This window comes from Haemorhous mexicanus, chromosome 4, assembly GCF_027477595.1.
Source record: "Haemorhous mexicanus isolate bHaeMex1 chromosome 4, bHaeMex1.pri, whole genome shotgun sequence".
Lineage (NCBI taxonomy): Eukaryota > Metazoa > Chordata > Aves > Passeriformes > Fringillidae > Haemorhous > Haemorhous mexicanus.
In genome coordinates this window covers 73,733,314-73,756,816 of record NC_082344.1, presented here as the reverse complement: position 1 = coordinate 73,756,816, position 23,503 = coordinate 73,733,314, and the positions used below count along the sequence as shown (strand labels likewise).

The 23,503-nt window shown below is 40.8% G+C and overlaps 1 protein-coding gene across 4 annotated transcripts in view; it reads left to right on the top strand.

Annotated features, from left to right (window-relative positions):
- Window positions 1-23,503, top strand: part of CTNNA2 (catenin alpha 2) — a 469,832-nt gene that overhangs the window by 280,820 nt on the left and 165,509 nt on the right. Inside the window, exon 1 of one of the 4 annotated variants that reach the window (XM_059845432.1) lies at window positions 4,507-4,619. The exons of 2 other annotated variants lie outside the window; for them this stretch is intronic. Coding sequence is in view for 1 of the 2 variants with exons in the window: in XM_059845431.1 (XP_059701414.1) it covers window positions 9,933-9,956 (24 nt within the window). In the remaining variant the exon portion in view is untranslated. Of the gene's footprint in view, window positions 1-4,506; window positions 4,620-9,890; window positions 9,957-23,503 lie in introns of those variants that run through there. One more of the 4 variants, XM_059845431.1, reaches the window with a different exon arrangement.

Sequence of the window (23,503 nt, the reverse complement as noted above, 5' to 3'; positions counted from 1 at the left end):
GAATGAAAAATCAGCCACCTCACAGACTCTGCTTGTCCTCCACATTCAGTGCTGTGGCTGAAGCAGAAATGCTCCTCTCTTGAAGGTTCCAGCAGAAAATGGAAGATAAAACAGCATTCATAACATAAAATTGAGTTGTTAGCCTGCATAAATACACTCAGTACTTAGGAAGCTGCTGCAAAATGCTGACAATGGCAGTGATTTTGCTTTGGAACGGTGGGATTTTGGCTGGGATTGGGTTATTCTTGCAGTGGTGTGAGAGCAGGGGTCTCCAGCTCTATCACTGCTAAAATCATCAGGAAAATTTAGCCCCATGCATCCCTTTTTTTGGGCACCTTTTGCTGAGTACTGGGAGGCTCTGCAGGTCCTATACACACAGTATAAGAGCACAGATCAAATATTTATTGGCTGCTAAACACAGCAGATTTCTGAGCTAAGTATTACTCAGCCAAGCATTAACAGAGTCTGCCCTGTGCTGCCTTGGAGGTTTTCAGCCAGGTGAGGAAAGGTTCTCCTTCATTGCTCCTTGGAACAGCCTTCCAGCTCCTTGTTGTGATTTTTCTTTCCCTTGAGATTTTTAGCAAGTTTTTCACAGAAATATTTGTCAATGCCCAAATCTTTGAGCTGTATCTTGGACTCCAGGGGAGGAGATGAAATCCTGCAAGAGTGCTGGGAAGAGGAGCAGGTAGGGAGGTTGAAGGGCAGAGCTGGTGATGGAGATTGCAGTGGGGGAGAGAAGGGATGTGGGCTTGACAGCAGCAGGAATGGAAGCAGAAAGACAAAAATAGTCAATACAGAGCCAAATACTTGGTGGCTAGATGAAACCTAATGAAACAGAGAAAAAATTCAAGGCTTTTTCAAGCAATTCCTTTTTTCCCCCCAGGAAACTGGAGAGTGAGCCCAGTGATTAATGGTTTTCCATGCCATCAGGATGCAAATCAAACAAAAACGAGATCAACCCCCTACAACATTATTTTAATGAAATTTTATCTTATGGAAGCTTGGACCATTATAAATTTTCAGTTAAAAGTTTCATTAAGTGTGAATTTGGTCCTCTGTGTCTGATGCATGTCACAAGATTCTTCTGTGGACTTAGCTCAGGCTTGTGAGGACTTCTCTGCTTATTTCTGAGAGTTGCAGCTCTGGACAGTCACTCCCTCTCCTAATTTTAGTAATTGCTTTAATTGCATCCTAAAATTGTCTAATTTTAATACTCTGACAACTTTTTTTTAAAACTCTATATACACTTCACTTCCCTGCAATATCAGTGGATCAGGGTTTGGATAATTTTTGGCTCTTTAATATTTTTAAACTGCTGGTTCATCCCCTGCAGCTGCCTTGCATTTTATAGGTGCACTAAATTTGTTGAAGGTGAAGGGTTGTTAAACAATAGACTGTGATAAAAATAGTTCCCTTCACTGACATTCTGTGTTTTTTCTAAACTAGCTCCATAACTTACATCAACAAAACTACTTGCACTCATTTATTTTTTTTTTTTTCCTAGCATTTGAGACAACTAAACTGAATTGTCTCTGTAGGACTAAGAGCAAAAAGAAGCACATGCAAGTGATGGACCTGGTAGTTTTTGAAATTAAATACCCTTTTTCTTGCAAATGTAGTTGGAGCATGTATCCCAGAAACTCTTACACAATATCCTTCCTACAAGGTTTTTGTAGAGCTTGACCCCTGAATACAATTAACAAATTCCTGTATAAATTTCAGGCTGAATGAATTAATGTGATGTTTGATGAGTGAACTGGAAACATTAACTGACCCTGGTGTTTCTGTAGAAATTTCCTTTTCTGGCAGGGTTACAGAAACTTGTCTGTATCATATGTGGTATGAAATATTCCTGAAATGAAACTTTAAATGGTAACATTTAAAAACAAGAGATAAGCATTCAATTACCTTGATCCAAGAGGTCAAAGAGGAAGCGCCGTGAGAGATGTTGACAATTTCAGTGGAAGAAGAGTAAAGGAGAAAATATATTCTCCTGAGTCAAGGAAGAGATTACAATAGAGAGAGGAGTATTTAGAGAGCAGGCAGTGTAAGGAAGCTGATAATAATAAACTGTATCATACCAGGCAAGGTCATTTGGAGAAACAACTGCCTGATTATTCAGCTAATCAGGAGAATCAGCCAGGCTCTCTTACCTGCCTGTTCTGCAGCTCCATACAAGGACAGACTACCTGATAATAAAAGTACCATCCTTGCATGGCTACACTCTTGTCTTCCAAGCCTTATCCTTGGAATTGGAGGGTGAGGTCAAAAAGATGATTGCAGTTGTAAAAGGGGAAGGACAGACAAGAAGAACTCGGTGATAAGTTTTAAATGCTGGGATTTTTGAAATGTATGTTTACTCAGTGAGGTTTCTCTGACTAAAATGAAAAGTTGTAAAAATCCCAGCCCCAAAATAACTATATTAGAAAATCTCCTTGTCCCCTTTTGTTTGGTTTGACTTCTGAAATGCATTTTTATGGCCATTTTTCTTTGAGTACTTTTTCCCCTTCCAGCCCAGAGCACTGACCAACTAGATCTGTTAATATTCTCTAACACAAACCAATAAAAGATTCTGATTCAAATCTATTGGATTTACTCTTTAATATCTTCTCCTTAACTCTGGAATGGGAAATATTCCATTATCAGCTAATGTTTCATAGATACTCATTGAGCATTTCTCCTCTTTGGATGATATCAATGTTAGATGAATTATTGCTCATCTTATTAATCATATTCTTAGTAGCAGTGTGCTAATTAATGATCCAACAACTCACTTGCTTCTCATGAAAGTCCTTCTATTAAAGTAGAATATGAGCAAATTATCAGGTTCCATCTAATAGCCAATAAATTAAATAAATTTTAAAAAAGCTAAAAACCGAACTAAAATCCAAAACCCTGGAAAAAAGAGAAGATGTTTGAGACATTCAGACTGTGATCATATGTTGGTCTTCTAGCTTGCTTTCTGTTTATGTCCTTTCCTCAGAGTACTTGAGCTGTGCCATCCTGACAAAATCTGCTTAATTTCAAAAGGCAGTTATGGATCTGCACAATTCGATGGTTTTTCTTGAAATGCTGTCCTTTGTTCTGAGGATTAAAAACCACCTCAGCTTGTGTACATAGTGTGGGAAGGGGGGAAAAGTTGACAAGATGAGCTCATAAATCAGTGATGATGAGGAGAAATCTGTCATCAGCTCAGCTGAATTATAAACTGAAAACAGGAATTTCACAGTTGTCAAAAAGAGTATTAATTATTCCAGATTTCCACTTCTGTGGCCTGGCTTGAATTTTTGTCATTATTTTCTTAAGATGCATGTATATAAAGATGATTTAGCAATATATTACAGTAATTAAAAAAAAAAGTAATTCCACTTTTCTTCACATTTTTGTTTCCCTGCCTGTGCAATACCATCTCTTTATGAGTCACCCACCTTACCACTGGTTGTTAAAGTATTTTTGATTCAAAATTTAAAGACAATTTTGTATTTATTTTTCAAGAGCCCATGAAAATTTCCTTTGAGCTGCACCATAGTCTCATTCCCATTACATTGTGAAAGGAAAGGAGAGCAGACCACACATTATTTGTCAAGAGTGTCTTTGCTGTGCCTTGGCTTCACAGCTTTTTCTGCTCCAGTGATGAAAATTGAACATAATTCTCATATGAGCCCTCAGAGCAATGAACTCTTTCACCCTTCAGAGCCAAGAAACAGAAAGCAATGTTATAGAAAAAAGAGGTTAAAAAGCTATTTTTGGAAAAGTAGGTAAGTGCAGCTGAAACAGCCCCTCCCTTCAATCAGCTTTCAGCATTGTGCTCAGGAAGATGCTGGAATATTACATTTGGCAATCACTGCCTCTGTTTAAGGCTCAATAATGCTCGACATTGACATCCTGTCATGAAGAATTAGTTCAAACATTGGATCTGGAGCAACTCAGGAGGATGTGATATGTATGTAGGTGTTTGAAAAGCATGGATATGGGGAAAAAAAAAAGAGAAATAGTTGAAGCTGATTATGTAACTCTTAGTTCCAGTGGTTTGGGAGAGATTGAAATGAATACAAGGAGGATTAAAGCTGAAAATCCACAATGTCTTGACCAAGAGGGTCAAGACAAACATGGACTTACTCCAGCTCAGTGAACATAACCAGTAAAAGTCCCTTGACCAGTTTGCTTTTAAATAAAATAATGTCTTTGTACTGGAAGAAGTAGATCTGATGCTTAAGTCAGTGAGATATTGTTGCCTTCTCTGAGAGCTTTATAAGAACAAGATGACTTTGAAGATGTCTCCTGGTTTGAGTTTTTATCCATTTGTGAAAATGAACTCCTTTAGTCAAGACTTCCTTACAAGAGGGCATCTCTTACCAAATAAAGCTTCACCATTTTGAGGATAAACTTGGCAATAGAACAAAACTCACTTTGTTTAAAAGTCTGAGATTTAAAAAAAAAAAAAAAAAGTCTTTCAGCTGGTACAGGGTCATGACACAATGACACAGAGAAAGGGAAATATTAAATAGCCTCCAGTAGTCCCAGCTACACCTGTTCTCTGACTCTGTCATTGCACAAACTCACTAATGACACTAAAATCTGAGGAGATACCTGGCTTTTCCAGACTTCATCTCTGAAAGGTAAAAGCATGCATAATTAGTTTGTTCTGCTTAATTAGGGAAATAGCCTCTCAGGAATGTAAGGCAATCTTTCTGTAGATCAGATTTTTACTGTATTCTGTGTATACCTTCTTCTTTTCCCAAAATCCACCAAACAACAAGACAAAAACTCTGTGGTGAAATGATATTTTTGAGATGCTTCTCCAAACTTGGAGATTGCATTCACTTTCCTTGAAAGGTGATGTGTCTTTGTCTGGTCGTTCAGACATGAAAATGGAAACACTCCTAAAAACCAAGTTGGGATTCCTTTCTGGAGGGTTGCACAGATCATTTGTCACTGAAGTCTTGTTAGTTTGGCTGCTGGCAAGTCAGAAAGAAAAATATTTTAGCAGAGCCATGTAAAGATCCCAATGAAGGGGCTTTCAGCAGCAGCATTATTATCTGATAGGGCTGAAATCTCTTTGGGATCTTTGCCACTCCTGACTGGGGATCACTGCTGGGCCTTCACCAAGGCTCTGTGCTTGCTAAAGGCAAAACAACAGCAGCAGTTACATTAAAATAGAGAACTAATGAGGGACTAAAGGAAGTATTTTGCTTCTGTCCTTATAATAGAAACATTTTTTCTCCTAAAGGCTCTCTCTCTTCACTGCATCTGTATTTTTAGCAGGGTGGGCACACTCTCTGCTGTTAAAATTAGGTCTAAGAGCTCCAGAAGATGCTGATAAGTATTAACTACTTGATGATATTAAATTATTGTAAATGTAATACAAGAAATTCAAGAAATTCTTAGGATTAGTCTTATCTCACTGATAGTGGTAGCATGGCTGGAACAGAAATATCAGTCAGCATAAATATACATATCCATATATATATTTATACAGCATTTATAATCTTATATATACACTTATATTTGGGGGGAGAGAGAGAGGTGCCAGGGGGAGATTATTTATAGGACTTACCCTGCCTGTGCTAAATCAAAGACTAAAGATTCAAGGCCAGGCAGTGAATTCATTAATTCAGCTGGAGATTGCATTGGAATGGAGAGATGAACTGCTGCTTTTAACAGCCCTGGAGTGTCCATGTGAAATACAAGGATGGTTTATCCAAATTACTCATGTGGACTCACAGAGAAATTGATTGGATTCAAACTCTTGGCACTCCTTGCTCTGAAGTCTGAAAATGAGACAGTTAAAAAAGAATGTTCATAAAAACAAATATTTAAGCCTGAATATACCAAATAAAGTTGTTAATGTGTTCTAATCAGCATGTCTGCCTGCTCCCACATGAGAATAATTTTTGGGAATAAATGTAATGGGAAAATAGTAAAGCTCAGGACATACCAGGCTGTGGTTACTCACACACATGTGCAAAAAAAGTATCTCCAATCAGATAATCTTTAGCATTAAACCATCTACATACATATATATAAATGTTCTTGTTAATAAAATGTCTCTAGATTTTTCTCTGGATTCATTTATGTCATGGAAAAGTTCCAGTGTTCACAGATCGAAGTATTACGTCAGTCTGGGTTTAGTCAGAGATTTCATTCAATCCAAGCAATTTTTTCCTGGATTAGGACTGAACAGAAACCTCTTAAAGACCAAACTTCTCCAAATACTAACTGGGATACAGCTTTAATGCTAAAGTCACAAGTGACAACACAACAAAATTCACATTTAAAAAAATAATTTATGAAATGTTACATTCAGAATGCAAATGAAGACACAAAGCATGTCCCAGAGAGATTACAGCCCAAGCAGAAACTGGAGTAAATGTCTGAAAACCTGATATTACAGCTATACTTAGAAATTCAGTATATTTGTAAGGCATTCTAGCTTAATATGTGCTTTGAGTAAAAGTGAGCCTTGAGGATGCAATGCACTTGCAGGAAATGTGTGCATGAAATTAGCAAAAAGAGAAGAAAAAGACTTGTAATAGATAAAAAAAAAAATTCGAGGATGTGGCTAGATATGGAGAAATTAATCATAAATTCAGGTCTGTAGCCACAGGCCATAAATATTGAGAGACCCTTTCTGGACTGGTGCCATGAAAATGTTTTTGCTTGTGAAAACGTGGAAGGGGATAAAGTTGGAGCTGAGAGAGAGGAAGACAAGGAAGAGATGCTGGTGCCAGGTGTGCAAACAGACAGGATAGGATGGGAAAAAAAATATTCAGGCAAGAAAGGTGTGGAGGAAGAAGCTGTTTGCATAGGAAGGTGCATAAGAAAGAGCAGCCCAAAGCACAGAGCTGTTTAAGGCAGAGGGGAAAGAAAACCACAGGGGATTGGTGATACAAATCAGGAGTTTGTGTGGGATACCTTTGTGTGCATTGATAACTTGGGGCTGGTCCTTGGCTGGTGAATATCAGGTCTACAGCAAATCTCCTCTGGAGCCAGGCTGGGAGAGCTGGGAATGCTCACCTGGAGAAGGCTCCAGGGAGAGCTCAGAGCCCCTTCCAGGGCCTGAAGGGGCTCCAGGAGAGCTGCAGAGGGACTGGGGACAAGGCATGGAGGGACAGGACACAGGGAATGGCTTCCCACTGCCAGAGAGCAGGGATAGATGGGACACTGGAGAGAAATTTTTCCCTGTGAGGGTGGGCAAGCCCTGGCACAGGGTGCCCAGAGAAGCTGTGGCTGCCCCTGAATCCCTGGAAGTGTCCAAGGCCAGGCTGAGATGGGGCTTGGAGCAACCTGGGACAGTGGAAGGTGTCCCTGCACATGGCAGGGGTGGGAATGACATGGGCTCTGTGGTCCCTTCCAACCCAAACCCCTCTGTGATTTTGTGATATGTGAAGTCTCTGTTTGCCTCAGTGACCTTTGAATCAGGGCATTACAGAGCTTCAGCTTTCACATCTCCCATCTGAATATTCTTATTCTCATTAAAGCATTCTTCCTGATATGTCTTTTGTTGTATTTATTTTTATTAAAAATGTTTAATGAAAATCTACAACAAAGATCAGAGCTTAAATAATATTTGGGATGTAATTTAACCCTGTTTTACACAATACTGAATGATTGATTTTGTTTGAAGTCAGCTTTGGCTTTTCATGAAAGTTAATATAGTTCCTGTCACCTCTGTGATGTCTCTCAAATGTCAGCTTACTTGGGCCACATCCAGAGGAAGCACTGCAGCACTGTCAGGAGAGCTGCCATTCCCTGGGAGGGAGAAGAAAATGAAACCACTTCAAATGACAAAAAAATCTCCTCAATGCACTTATAAAATACTATTGCTTAGTAGTGTCTTGCCCAGTATATAATTGTTCTGATGGGTAAAATATTTTCTGAAATAAAATTTCCTTCAAATAATTCCTAAAAGTGTTTTCCAATATGGTGCAGTTTCCAGACTGCAGGTTGTGAGAGGAAGGACTTATTATTTTATATTTAATGGCTTATTCACAGTTAAGGTCACTTTAAAAGCCAGTATTTCTGGGTAAGGATATTCCTGGATAAGTGCCTGGCTGAAATAGGCATATAAATTAAAAGCTCTGCTAGTGCAAATGTATTTATGTGTGATCAATTTAGATGAATGAGCTGCTTCACCCAAAGAAAAGTGGTGCCTTAAAAGAATGTGGTTTCATCTGTACACAGTGTTGCCAGAACTGAATTTTATGAATGCAACTGAGATTTTAAACAAAACTCAGACTACAGTGAGAAAAAAAAATAAAATATTTAATTACTAGTAAATGGGGATATGCAGAGCTTCAATATTTACTCATAAGAAAGCGAAATCATAAAATCACAGAATTATCTGGTTTGAGCTCAAAGGATCACAAAGCTCATCTCATTCCAACCCCTGCCATAGGCAGGGACACCTTCCAGTAGCCCAGTCCTGTCCACCCTGGCCTTGGACACTTCCAGGGATCCAGGGGCACCCACAGCTTCTCTGGGAAAACTCTGCCACAGCCTCCCCACCCTCACAGGGAAGAATTTCTCCCCAATATACCAAATAAACCCACCCTGTGGCAGTGGGAAGCCATTCCCTGTGTCCTGTCCCTTCATCCCTTGTCCCCAGCCCCTCTCCAGCTCTCCTGGAGCCTCTTCAGGCCCTGGAAGGGCTCTGAGCTCTCCCTGGAATATTCTCTTCTCCAGGTGAGTCCTGCTCATAGCAGAGGTGCTCCAGCCCTCTTGTCATCCTAAATATCTTACCTTCATCTTCTTCCCTTATTTTTTTACCTACCAAAACATGGATTTTATAAAAATGGACAACAAATCTAGCATGCAGGGGTTCTTTGGGAAAGATATCAGGGAGTTACAGTGCACCATGACCTGTTCCTAGGCCAGCCAGATTTTCTGAGATATTCTAGGCAAGTTCTATCACCCCAGCACACTGGAAGAGCACTGCTGAATGCTGTGTCAATTTGGGGTACAGACTTCAAGAGAGAGAGAGTCTGATTGAAAAGGAACATAAAAATAATGATCAAAGACATAGAAAAAATCAGATCTATGAGAGGAGATGGAGTGAACTGGTGTTTTGTCTGGAGAAGTGAAAATTGAACCCATTTTTCCTCCAGGTCCTGGACGACAAAAAATGCTTCTGCAAAGTGGAATAGAATAAACAGGTTTCATTTTGCAACTGGATGGGAGAAATAGTTCTGGAATAACATTGCAGCAGGAAAGGTTTAGATTAGAATTAAGGACAGTGTAATAGGAGTAATGAGAATACAGCACAGAAGGATTTGCCCGAGGTTGCTGCAAAATCCTTATCAGTGGCGGGTGCTGATAATAGCCACATTTGTCAAGAATGATACAATTGATTTTGACTTTTTGCAGGCAAGTAAGCTAAATAGATTCTTAAAATGCTTTCTATTATTTTATTCTGTCATTTTAGCTTCTGAATAACAATGTTTAATAGACTTGTATGCAATATTTTAGAAATGAAATTATAAAGACATTGCTGAATTATGCTGTTCCTTATCCCCACTGTCAAACCCATTTGGAATTGTTCAAATTTCAGTCCTGCTCTGAATATGAACGATCTGAGTAAGTGATGCCCATTCTTTCTTCTGGCAATCTTCCTTTTTTAAACTGAAATAACAAAAAATCTTGGAATGAAAGCAACTGAAAAAAGCAGAGATCAGAAATAGTCCCATTTATAAACTAGGAGCTTAATAAAATAAACCCAGGGATTTAAAGCTCTGTCCTACTCTACCTTTATGTTACATATAAAACAAGGAAATAGAATAAAGCTGACAGCATGTCCTTGTTTCAGTCTCCAATTACACTTTATTTTCAAAATCACTGAGCAATGGTCTGTCTGTGCTGTCAATCAACAGGAATTCCCATTCCTTTGAAGAGCAGCAGTGTTCAGTCTATCCAAGGTGAATAAGTGACAATATATGGATGCACTTCCAAGGAAAAATGTGAGTTTGTGCCCCTCTGAGTGACACCAACTCTTCCATCAAACCTTGCTCTGAGTTTTTCCCTAGAGCTGCCCACAGACCTGCTGGGGGCTGGTGGCCACTGAGGAATTTTACCCCTCAGAATCCCAGCACAGGGATTTCTACACACCTTTAGCTTTATTGTCAAGGTAAGATGTTCCCTGAAAATTCCCTTAATTCAATTTAATAATTGAATTACGTGCCAGTTTGTGTGCTGTCAGAAACTTGTGAATACACGTGCATGCACATATATATTTCACTTAAATATTTGTGTGTGTAGGTTTCTTTACATTAAGAAAATATTATGAGATGACATAAGTGAAGAAGGTCTTAATTTTTTGTAGTAGAATGCAAAATGTTCCAGTTCCTAAAAAGTCATATAATACTGACAGTTATTTGGAAGAGCCTTAATTCAGTTCAGTTGCAATAAAGGATTAAAATGCTGAAATTCTGGGCACAAACAGAACATTCTTCATCTTCTCTGCTGAACTATATTTACAGTTAGCAAATGCTTTCTAATATGGAATACAAATCTCTTTTATTTCAAATTGAGCTGATTGCTTCTTATCTTACTCCACATAGAAGATGATTGAACAGTTTCCCTTAAGAAAGACTTGAAAATCTTGTATTGTTTTTCAGAGCCACTCTTGTCTGGAATAGAGTTTCTGATCCTGTGAATATCATCTGAGGCAGTTCTAGGGGCTGGTGATACCAGCCTAGATTGAAAGTATTAAATTAGCTCTAATTCAGCCATTTGATATGCTGGTGGCACTACCTTATTACAAGGAGTTCTTTTTTCTGACATTGGGCAAATCTCTATTTTCAACAGACATCACCTACCTAAAGAAATGTCTCTGAAGTGGGGTGTGAATGTGGAGTGCAACAGTTGGTGAGCCTTGCTAGGGAAACTTGTATTGCACAATCAGTCAGAGCTGAAGGACCTTGCTGGAGGTGATTTCAGTTATTTTAGTGGAATTTACTGCTGAAATTATGGCTGCTTCTGGAAGGAGCTGTTCAAAGTCACGTTCAGCAGGCTGCTCTCCTCTCTGGTGGGGTGTGTCCTTGTGTGGCCAAAGACTGGTCCTTCTGGACTCTGAAATGTGGGACCACTCATTTTCTATCCAGGCAAGGAAATGTGTCCAGAGCCCTGGCTTCACACTCCCAAGAATCCTCCAGATATCTGGGGGGAGCTGATACTCCCTTGCCAGCAGAATTCTGGAGAATCTTCACTTATCTTTGAAAAATCTGAAGTCAGCCAGCTGAATACACAAATTTAGCAGAAACTTCCAGAAAAAATGAAGGCTGTAACACCACTAGAGGAGTAGAAACCTTCTGGATGAACCAGACTGTGATCTGAGAATCACGTCTCTTAGTTACCATGGCAGAAGTAAAACAATTTTTTTTCTTCTCTGATAGCATTGATATGTTTCACATCTCTAACCTTTTTCACAGAGTTCTAAAGAAATGGTCTAATCACCAGTGTTTGTCTTTTATTAACTGTCTAATAAACCAGGGTAGCCCTTGACAGTGAAAGAAGGCAACAAGGTTATTGAGGAGCACTGCACTGATAGCTGAGAATTAGAGATTGGTGTGAGATTTAGCCAAGCCCTTGATGGAGTGATGTGTCTGGGGGAAAAAAAAAAAAATAAAAATCTGTCTCCAGATCTCTCCAGACGTGCTCCAGTTTAATCAGCATCAGCCATGCTGAGCTCCCATCTGTGGAATGAGGCAAAGGGAAAAGCTCCATACCCAAAGAGGTTCTGGTTTCTCTGTGATCCTGGTGTCCTTGTCAGTCTTCTAGATTCCTGTGGTAAACTCAGACTTGGAAATTAACTGAGCTGAGCTACCAACTTCTACACCTAGGACAGGTCTAGAAATAACCTTTTGGCTGTGAAAGCCTACATGGAATGGGAAGATTGCAATTTATGCTCAATTAGCTTGGCTTCCTCCAGGGCTTCCGTGGTGAGGGGTGAAATCAACTCTCCCACAGATTTTGTGGTTTTAGACTGTATTGCCACAGCAGTTCTAGGCCAACCTCCAATCCATGGGAAAAACCTGCACTTGATCCATGTTTGGATTGGGAGACATCCCACTGGTCACTTAGATGGGAACAGCAATGCCAGTGGCACCTTCTCCTCAGTGACCCTGGGGTTGTGCTCTGCCAAAAAGTGTCACATCTGAAACAGCAGTGACAGAATCAGCCCAGCACTGTGAGCCACCTGTTTGTGAAAATCCATGCAAGCTTTGACACTCAGCACTGAATTCAGGTGTGGAGAGTTGGTGCTTTATTACCCACCTCTACTGTATTTAAAACTCGGGTGTCTAAAACTGGGATCCTTGCCTGTGGATCCTCCTACTCCCTGGCAAAGCTACAGAGTCAAGACTGTGCATCTTGATATAGGTTTGTGGCAAATGCCAAATGTGTTCTGCCTGATTTTGTCATGTCAGCTGCCATTCTGCCTGAAGAACTGTTGAGGAAATGAGGCAGATTTTGACTGTAAAATGCTGAAGTATTAATTCAGTTATCATGCCAGCATAGGTATCCTTGTAAGATAAGATTAACATAATTAAGAGATTAATACTAATTATGTCATTAAGATTATTAGAGATATAAAGACATTAGGAGACTGGTATTTATTTCAAAGAAGGCATGTGCTTTATGACACTTTTATGTTTGTTCACTTACATTAGGATGGATTCAGTAACAGGCTGAGTTTGTACATAAACCTGCTTTACACAGCACAGGATCTTCCTATTACCCTTCCCCTGCTTCTTGATTCAGTCCTGTAGTGAACTGAGTGCTGAAAATATGATCAGCTTTTTGCTGTCTCAAACAGTCTGAAAGTTTTTTTGTAAAAATTGTTCATCTATTTTGCTGTTGGCATTTTCTATCAGCTTTCCAGTGACCTTTCTGGCTTCTGCTGGCCCTGCTCAGAAAGTGCATGCATATATGATGATCTCCAAAGGTCTTTCCAGGGATGACAGACTTGACTGTGACATGTTTTCCTGTCCCAGATTTCCTAGGAGGCATCATTTAATTGTTAGCCATCTTATTATGTCTCAAAGTACACAGCTGTCAGTATCTCTTTTGTATGGGAATTAAATATTTTAGGTCTTGCAATGTGAAGTTTCCTTAATTTTGTGAATGTCACAGCACTCTGGTGTGAGCTGAGTAACTTTTTTTGTTTTCTGGTAGTCCCAGGAAGAACACAAAAGTGATTTAGGTAAAAATCCTATTGCTCTGATCAATCCAAGGCAAAAGGATCAATGGGCAACTTCTGAAGCTGAACATGGACATTAACATTTCAGTTAATCTAAGCAACTCTCCAACCTGTGCTATAAATAGATGAGCATATATTGCTTTAAAAAAATATAGATTTTTCTCTAAAAAAAAATGTTTCATATGAAGAAAACCAGGGGAAAAGGAAGGATTTGAGGTGGAAATGCTGTTCTCTAGGAGGCTTAAAGCCCTCTGCATTATTCTCCATTGTCCTCCTTGCCAGTATCACTATGAAGAGAGTTTTCCTCACCATCTTTCCTTCTGGTTGCTTCAGTGCTCTCTTTTTGCTGTGTAGGCTGTTCCTTTGTTGGCTCCCCAGGTTGTCCATATTTGAAACCACAAGCAGACCAATAGGCCAGGCTGAGAACTGCTGCTTCATATGTTTGGTGTCACAGCTATTTAGACACTTGCAATTTCTTTCAATTACCCAGTTTTATTGGAATCTGTTACTGTGGTCTGCTAGCCAAAACAAGGACTTCACTAAAAAAATAATAAATTGCTGGCTAATATTATTTGCATGGTAATTGCTTTGCAGTGCCTGTTAAATCAATGTTTCTGGCACAGCTCTGTGGTAGCAGTAGTACAGATATTAATATACTATGACAAAAAGCTTTTCTCATATTTTGTTTTTTTAAATTAATTGCTATTTTCCCATGGGAGGGTTGGGTGGGAAATGGATCTGTTGTTGCCCTCAGCTCGGTGGGATCATGATGAGGATCCTTACACAGGCTGGGAAATCAGTGATGTTTGCAGATCTTTAGGGAAATGTTTAATGGGACAGGGTCAGCTCTATCCCAGAGTTCTTGCACCTTTACAGCCCAGCTGATGGGCACAGGAGGAGACAATCCAGGCTGTTTCCAGCTTGAAAATACCTGCTGACACGTGCTGTTCTTCAAATGCCTGCTGTGCCTCCTCAGCACAGTTGATCAGCACGTGTGCTCCAAGTGCAGCACCTTCCAGCCAGGCTGGATTTACTCTGTGCCTTTTCTGTGGGTTGAGCACATTCCCAATCCTTGGGACACCTCCTGATGAATTGGACTCCTGGCCATTCCATGCATAGCAAAGGTTTTTGGATTTCCTTCTGGGATGTGCAGGCAAGAAATGAATGAGCCCCAGATAACTCCCAATGCAGGATGGATAAAGCAATGATTACCTCATGGTTTGGTCTCAGTTTAATTTCTCCCTCCAGAGTGGGGGTGATATTGAGGATGTGTTGTCTGGGAGAGTCTTGAGAACCTGACTGCATTTGTTAGATCTGCTCACAAGCTCCAGTTGGTGAAGTAAGCCTTTGGTAATGTTTGGGATTGTGAAAAACAGTCTTACAGGCACAACTTTTAATCCTGTCGTGGAACCACAGAATGGTTTGGGTTGGAAGGGACCTTAAAGGCCATCTTTTTCCAGCTCTGTCTGTGGGCAGGGACACCTTCCACTAGCCCAGGCTGCTCCAAGCCCCATCCAATCTGGCCTTGGACACTTCCAGGGATCCAGGGACAGCCACAGCTTCTCTGGGCACCCTGTGCCAGGGCTCCTCACCCTCACAGGGGACAATTCCTTCCCAATATCCCATCCATCCTTGTTCTCTGTCAGTGGGAAGCCATTCCCTGTGTCTTGTCCCTCCATCCCTTGTCCCAAGTCCCTCCCCAGCTCTCCTGGAGCCCCTTTAGGCCCTGGAAGGGGTTCTGTGGTCTCCACGGAGCCTTTTCTTCTCCAAGTGAGCATTCCCAGCTCTCCCAGCCTGGCTCCAGAGCAGAGGGGCTCCAGCCCTTGGAGGATCTCCATGGCTTCCCCTGGACTCCCTCCAGCAGCTCCACATCCTTCTCATGTTGGGAATTCCTGGGCTGTAGGAGCTCTGCAGGTGGGATCTCACTGATCAGGGATGGGGCAGAATCCCCCTCCCCTGCTGCCCACGGGGGGTTCAGGGCTGGGCCATGTGCAGCTCTCATCCCCCAGCACCCTCACCTCCTTCTCCCAGGGCTGCTCTCATCCATTGCCCACTCAGCCTGGTGTTCGTGCCTGGGGTTGGCTCATTCTGGGCCAGGACCCTGCACTCGGCCTTGCTGAACCTCCTGAGGTTCTCCCAGGTCCCTCTCTCAGCCCGTGGATCCCTGGTAAGCAAAGTGTCCTGCTTTGGACATTTCTGAGGTGCTTCCTACCAAAGCTCTTTGTCTGTAGTGCATCATTTCACACCAATATTTTTATCTGCCATGATTTAAAAATGTTCCTGGAAATCACATCTTTTCTATATGATTTTTTTTTTAAATGCTCACAGGAGTCACTTGTAATTTGTAGCTGGTTTAATTACTTATTAGGCATATATATCTGCCAATCAATAATTTAGATCCTTTTGGCTCATAAGCTTTTGAAAGGAGCTTGGTTTACGAAGAGTGAACAAATATACCATTCCATCTGTTAGCCAAACCACCTGGCACAAAATCATTTGAGGCATAATTATGTAGTTGGCAAGAATTAAAAAAAAAAAAAAAAAAGTGATTTCTAGAGTTTTCATCCCAATTGATGCTTTACTTCGTAGTGATGGAAACCTGACTAATGCAGCAAGGACCAGTTCTTTTTTTTTAATTTTTTCACACCTCTGAATAAAATAACTTGTGTTCACCTTGCACAAAATGCCTAACATGACAAATATAGGAACCAAGAGACAAGCATGGAATAATCTTGAGCCTAATCAGGGGAAGGGAATGGGAGCTGGCCTGTTCCTGCAAGCAGTTGAAAAGAGTCATGTAGGAGGTGCCTCATTGTCCTTTTAATCTCTGTAGGAAGAAACTTGGGACAATTTGGGAGATGATTTTTCCTTCTTGGTAGCATTGTTTTTTTTCTGAGCTCAGGGTTTTATAAGATTGCTATATCTGCAAATCTGTTTTCCTGTTCTTTCAGTGACAAAATTCTATCTTTAATCCTCTGGAAGCACAGAATACACACAGAAGAGACTTAGCAAATAATATTTGTCATGTACAGAAACTTGAATTAATTTGGTAATGGAAGAGCAAATTGCTTACATCACTATGTACAAATCTTCTGAATAATCTGTTGTCAGGCTATTTTTAACAAGCTCACATTGTCAAGACATGGGTTTGTTCTTCAAATTTAACCTGTGAGAAGTCAAAATGTGCCTTGTTTGTGATTTTATTCTCCAGTTTCAGTCGAACAAATTAATTATTCAAATGAAATTAAGGATGCTCTGAACTCCATCTGAGCCATAATAGGACACAAAAAGGGACCATCTCAGATAATCAAAAGGTAATTTCAGAATAATTTACAGAAGGGCAGCAGCCCTGCTTTAATTATTAAAATGCACACAAGAGTGCATAGGGTCTTACAGGCCTTAATTAAAAATACATTCCTAGGCAGTTTCTTAGCAAATCACCTTAGAAAGGGTTAATACTTCTCCCTATCAAATGCATAAATTTCCCTGCTGCATCTTAAAAATCACTGCTGAGGGTGGCATTTGAAGCAGGTATTGAGAAGATTGAAGTGATGGAAAGATTTTTACAAGAGGCAAATAGAACTCCTTGTGACTTCTCATCTGCCCTACAAGCCCAGCCTGGTACACTGGAATTAATGAGCTGCAGGATGCAAGAGATGCAGCTGAAGGATGTTCACTTCTGCTCCAGGTTTCTTTTGTTTTCTTCTTCTTTTTTTGAGGGTAGAATGTGAAAGTTTTACAAAACACCCAGTTCTGACAAAGTGTTTGGTGTTCCCTCAGCCAGAGACAGGGCTGAGCTCCTGCTCATTGCTCCCAGCCCCTCTCTGCACCCAGCTCAGCATCTCCTCTCCTCAGCCCACAGAGTGTTCCAGGGTAGATGGTTACAGAACAGCAGCAGAAAATGGTCTGGTATTGTAAATGCAGGCACTGATGAGGGGAGAGAATGATGCATCTGACTCCATTTATCAGAAGGCTAATTTATTGCTTTCTCATACTGTATTATATTAAAGAATGCTGTACTTTACTAAAGAACACAGAAAGGATACTGACAGAAGGCTAAAAGATAATAATGAAAACTCCTGACTCTCTCCAGAGCCCTGACACAGCTTGGCCCTGATTGGCCAAAGAGTGAAAACAACTCCCAGCAGAATGCAATGGAACAATCACCTGTGGGTGAACAATCTCCAAACACATTCCACATGAGCACAGCACAGGAGAAGCAAATGAGAGAAGAATTGTTTTCCTTTTCTCTAAAGCCTCTTGCTGCCTTTCAGCTTCCCTGGAGAAAACCCTGGGCAAAGGAATCATGTTCAGGGAATGTGAATGCCACAGTCTGTTAAATTGAATTATTCAGAAAAAATTGTAAAAATGGGGATTCTTCCAGTTTTAGTCCATGTCCTACAGAAGACAGAGGAGGGAGTAAGTGACCAGGAATAACCTGAGTGTGTTTAGGATGTGGGGATGTGAAGGATTCACCCAGCCTCAGTTTCCCCAGGTGTTCAGGTTGGTTGGAAACACAGAAATTCAGTGACTGGTCCATGAGTAAGAAATTAAAAAAAAAAAAAAAACATTTCCATTGCATGATATGCCCTGTACCAGATGCTGTTCCTAAAAAAGTATCTCTTTTAATCAAAAAAGTTTTAGGGATGTATGTACCAAATTAGTTCCATGTTCCCATTTCTGTACAACTGTTCCTTGTTTTTAATGTCTTTTTTTTTTTTTTGCATCAGTGATGTCGTGTACAGTGACTGCCAAACGTTATTTTTTAAATTTTATGATTGTTCCTGATTCCAGGGTGTGCGTGGCCCCTGTCACACTCGGCATCCTCTTCTTGCAGGCAGGCAGAAAAAAAAATAAAAATCCATCTGCACAACAGCTTGTGCACTGAGTAATGACAAGAAACGGCACAGGAGTGCAGCAGGCACTTTAATGAGGAATAGAAAATAATAATTTACGGTGAAGCAACATCAAATTGAAGGGGAATAAAAAGGACGTGCTTGCTCCAAAGCTGCTGCTGGTGGTTCGGGAGCGTTCGGCAGCAGCCGGTGGGGACTGGCCACTAGAGGGGGGGTGGATCCGCCTTTTGCTCTCCTGCCGCTCCTGCAGGTCCGGTTTCTTCGTCTCCCTCCTCGCAAACTTTCCCAAATCATTCATCCTCTCACCTGGCAGGAGTTTATCCTTATCTAGCACTCAGATCCTTTTCTAACTTAGCCTTCACAGAATTTTCTAGCTGAAGCCACTGGAGTGGTTTATATCTCATTATTTAATTTCTTGAGACCTGTTCCATTAGAGATGTTATTCCACTTTTCTTTTTTCCTCTTTTTTTCCCCTCTCGGCCCACTGGGCAGAGATTTTAGTGCAATCCCCTGGAAAACAGCTGTCCAGTTGTTGCCTATAACTTACAGATAGACAGTTTCCCTCATATCTTGTCTTTTGCTTTCTATTTGACAATTCAGAATTTCATCCATCAAAGCTTATAGAAGCCTCAGCCTTTGCAAGTCCCTTTGCACATCCACACCATTTCCTTTCTTTTCCACAATATAAGTAATCTGTCATTTGAAAAATGCCATCTATTTCCTGATCATAGCTGAGATGATTCAACAGCCCTGACCCTGGGACCACACTGTGCTCCATTTTTTCCCTGTATGAATAAAAAGCCACTGTATTTTTGAGTTCCTACCTAGTTTTCTGTGACAATGGAGCTTTTCTTATTTATGGGAAACTGAATATCTTGTCAAAAGCCCTTCAAAAGTCCAAATCTGATTTGTTGTTTTAAATTCCCTAGTGCTTTATAGAGGCCTTCATTTCCCAATTTGTAGCATAGAAAAAATAGATCTGACACAGATTTTAGCTTGTTTGTTTCAAGTTTGATTTTCCAGGACTTGTTCATCAAATCCTCATTAAGAGTTTTCATTAATAGCCATAGCTTGACTCCTGTGCTAATGAAAAATGACAGATTGGGGCTGGAGCATCCTGCATGGTGGGAAAAGAGAACCAGGGGAAAAAAAGAGTTTTCAACTCTTATTAGGAAAGATACTCAGTGCAGCTTCATAAAACTACTCAGGGAACTTTTTGGGAAGTTCTTCATTCTGCCAGCTAGAATAACCTAAAGTAATTCCCAACAATTGCTAGAATCAGAGAAATAGACACACAAAGGAATCTGGGAAGGTTTGCTTCAGTCTAGAAGTGCCACCTATTGAGAAAGCAACTTTTGGCTTGGAATATTCCCCATGAATGAAGCCAAAGCACAATCTCCATGGGTTCAGTTCCATGCATGACAGCAAAAAAAAAAGCAAAAATTTTTAAAAATTGACCAAAAAGCCAATCATGACAAAGCAAAGATGGACAGAGGAATAAGCCCAAGGTTCAGCCCCCTGGGACTTTGTGGATTTCTGTTTCCCACTGCAGATATAGGTTTATATGAGCTCCTTTTGTTATCAGAAATCACCACAGAGCTTTGCTATCACCTAGTAAGGATCAGCTGATTGGTTCTCATCTAAATCTCTTTCTGATCCATCTGTTATGGGCACTGTCCCCTTTACAATTTTCCCCTCTATTTTTTTTGCAGTGATTTCCTCTATTCCATGCCATCCCCCTTTTTTTCAGCTGGTGCTCTGTGCCCTCCACCTTCCTCAAGCCCTGTCCCATGCAGGGATTTTGTTTTGTGGGTTTTCCCCAGAGAGAAAATATCAGCTGCATTCCTCCTGCTTGTTTGCTCTCTCCATGATTTCTTCATCTCCCAGGCCATAGGCGCATCCAATTTATTAGACTGCAGCAATTGCCTAAGAAATTCATGGCATCCAGTTGTTGTTTGGGAATTTGATCTGACAGGAGCAGAGGGTTCTGGGCTGTTTGGAAAGGGAGTTATGGTGCAGGGGGAAGGTTTGTGAAGGTGCAGGCAGCTGAATTCACTGGTAAAGAAACACAAAATGTCCAATATGGAGTGACATTTACATGGAATTAAGGTAAACATTTGACATCCAGTGGCCTCTTTAGCACAAGGATTGCAAACCTTTGAGCAGCAGCCACAAATTTGTTTGCTGTGAAAAAAAATTGCATTAGGAAGTAATGTGGATCAGAGAAGTAAATTTTCTGTCATGATAAGCTTTACTATTTAAAAAAAAGAAAAAAAAAGAGTGGGTAAAAAAATCCCTAGATGGTTTGTCTCATTATTATTAACATTCTTTAATATTTACCAGGCTCTCTAAGCAAGCCAGGCTGTCAGAGAGGCACTGGACCACAAAGACAGATCCGGGTTTTCTCTTGGGAGCTCACTTTACCTCTCATCCTGCAAAAAGGGTTGATACCAGACATGTTTCAAAGGGCTGACAGTTGTGAAAAGGCTCAAAACCTCAGAAATTCAATAGCAGTGGACTGTTCTTGCAGCTTAGTTTGGGATTTTCAGGGCTTTCCTCTTCCTCCTCCCTCTCTTGTTTTGTGATTCACCCTGCCTGTGAGGCTCTGGGAATGAAAAAATGTGAGAATTGGTAAGAAGGGGTAAAAATTAGAGGGAAAGTATATATTTTGAAAGGTATTGAGAAATCAGTTTTCAGTTTGAGTCCCCCAGCTGTCAGGAGGACGTTTGCTCATACCTGACTGTAACCACTAGGGTACAGAGGTGTGCTGCTGCAGGAAGATGTGCTGTACAAAAGCTGCATTTTTTTTTCATTGCATCAGCCCTTAAATCAGTTTGATGTGTCCATGCATATTTTTATAAATCTTAGATTGTACCAAAAACATTTTCAACCCTCTCTCCAGTGTTGTGCTCTGTTTTGCTTTCAGGAGAAAGGCACATCAGCAAAAAGAGCCAGATTAAAGTTGGTAATAAATGAATAACTGGGCTTAGTGTCTAATCACATCAGACAGAGAAATCTGCTGTGCTAAAAGTGATAATTTAGTGATGAAGTAGATTTTTCTACTTACCTATTGCCTTTAAAATCTTGGATTTAGTCTTTGTTAGCTCAGAAATGGCAGGGAATTGGTCATGTTCCCATAGCACCCGTGCTGAAAGACATTTTCTGGCAGTAGTGATTGTGTATGGTGAGGATGCAAAGAACATGAGAGCAGGGAAATGATTTAAAATAAAAATTAGCAGAATAGTAGGTGCTGTTTGCCAAGCACAGATGTGCATAGTATTGATGTATTAATCCTTTAGCACTGCCACCTATCTCTGATTTTTATCATATTTACATACTTGCATTTTTAGGAAGAGGAGAGATGGAGGGAAAGGTGAAAAGCTGGTGTTTATTTTCGACTGAATTTCTTCTCTTGTGATGCAAATCTGGGACTTGGAGCTCGAACTCCTTTCAGTGCAGCCTCTTCCCTTTGACTGTCTCCCCCAGCAAAGGGACTAAGAACAGTAATTGCTTTAAAGCCTCAAGAATTGTCCTGAATGCCAACAAGTGACGTGATCTTAATTAAAAAAACAAAACCAAAAAAACCCAACAAAACAAAACAAAAAAACCCCAAAAACCCAATTGCCCTGTTCTCACAGAACTACAGATTTCATTGCAAATATGCTCACTTCAGAGCAGACAGGGTGCAATAAAATTACAGTGCTCTGCAGCATTCATCTCAGCTCTTCACAGCCACCCACCCAATTACAAGCTGTGTCTTGCCAGCAGAAGACTGTTGCTTGGTTTCTGTATTATTTTTATAGCTTTGCTTTCCTCCCCATAACTTTAGAGGTAGGCTGTGCTTACTCCTTTCCTTTCACCAGGTTTTTCTTCTGCTGTTTTAAAAAAAAATTAAAAAAAATTGGCTGGTATGGAAAGTCTTTCGCATGGCTCTCAATGTGATTTGGTTTTTAATGTAGAATATGCTCTGAATAGCTGTTTCTAATACCTTAATAGCTCTGGTTTATGTCAGTAATTATATGAAAGGTTAATCTTTAAATCACCAGCATTTCCTAAATTCCTAATCAACTTCATGCTTGGAAAGGAACTCGCATAAATGCTCAATTTGTTAATATTAGACTGGGTTGGGCAGGTCAAGGAAAAGTGTAACCTTGGTGCATAGTGATAAATTGAACACAGCAAAAATATCTCAGATCTGTTTGTCATTAGAGCTGTGAATGTGAAAGCTGGCTATGAGGGTGGATATAATTAGCAGGAGAATCCGCAGTAGCTCAAGATCACCCATCCCTCTGGATGAGGGTTTCTTAAAAAAAAAAAAAAAAGGGAAAAAAGATATTTTAGGTAGAAATGTCTGCTTTTCTCACAAGTCTTTGGTGAACTGTGATAAGGATAGCTGAGAAATCCAGCCCAAAAAGCTGGTGGCAGAGGCAGGAGTTGGGCAGGCAGAGTGATGGATGAGGGCACATTGTGCTCCCAGGGGATGGGGAGGTGGCGGAGGAAATGCCGGGGCTGCGGGCACGTGTTTGGGGAAGCGTGTCCGACTGCGCCTCCCTCCCTGCTCTGCTGGCAAAGGCGAGGGGACAGAGAGATGCTGGGCATCTTCCTGAAATCCCTGCTGTTGTCCTCGCCACAGCCCGAACGTGGGAGGGGAAGGCACGGAAAAATCTCGTTTCCCATGTGTGCACAGTGCCCCCCTTGCCTTCTCACCAGCTCTCATCTTCCCTTTCATCCCGTCCCTTCACCCCTTCCTTTTCTCTCTCCTGCTGAATGGAGCTATTTAGTGGTGTACCCTCCTTTGCAGAAGCTGTTTCATCCCTGCTTGCACAGTTTTTAAAACTGCTTTCTCCACCCACCCTCAGTCTTGGTTTTTCATCTGTGCTACTTCTTTAGGTTAAGCATCTTTCCAAAAGCAAAAGGCAGAGGAATCCAGAAACACCCTGAGCTTGGTTGCCATTACTCCAGTCTTTCCTCTTATCTTTTGTCTCCTCTTAATTTCATTATTATCACTGCTATTATTATTATAATAGCACTAGAAATGAGCTCCCTCATTAAACACTCCCTTTTTGCCATTCTGAATACCAGTGTAGAAGCTGGAGGGGGGAGGAAGGGGGACTCAGAGAGTCCTTTTGCTGCTAATGCAGAATGAGACTCACACAAGGAACAAATGTAGTCCATCTCAAAAGCAAATGAGAGTTGTTTGGGGTTTTTATCAGCACTGAAGAAAATTATCAAATAGACTCATTTCAACTCCCCCTCAATGCCTTAGCCATGAAAACATTCAGAATATATTAAAGCATACAAAAATACCCTTAGGGATGGTTCATGGTCTTTCTGTGGCAGGGAGCTGGATCAGCCTGCTCCAGAGCATCCTTGCTGTGACCACGAGGAATGGGCCATGCCTTGGGCTCACCCCCTGCAGCACCCAGACATGGCAAAGGAGGGAATTGGCACC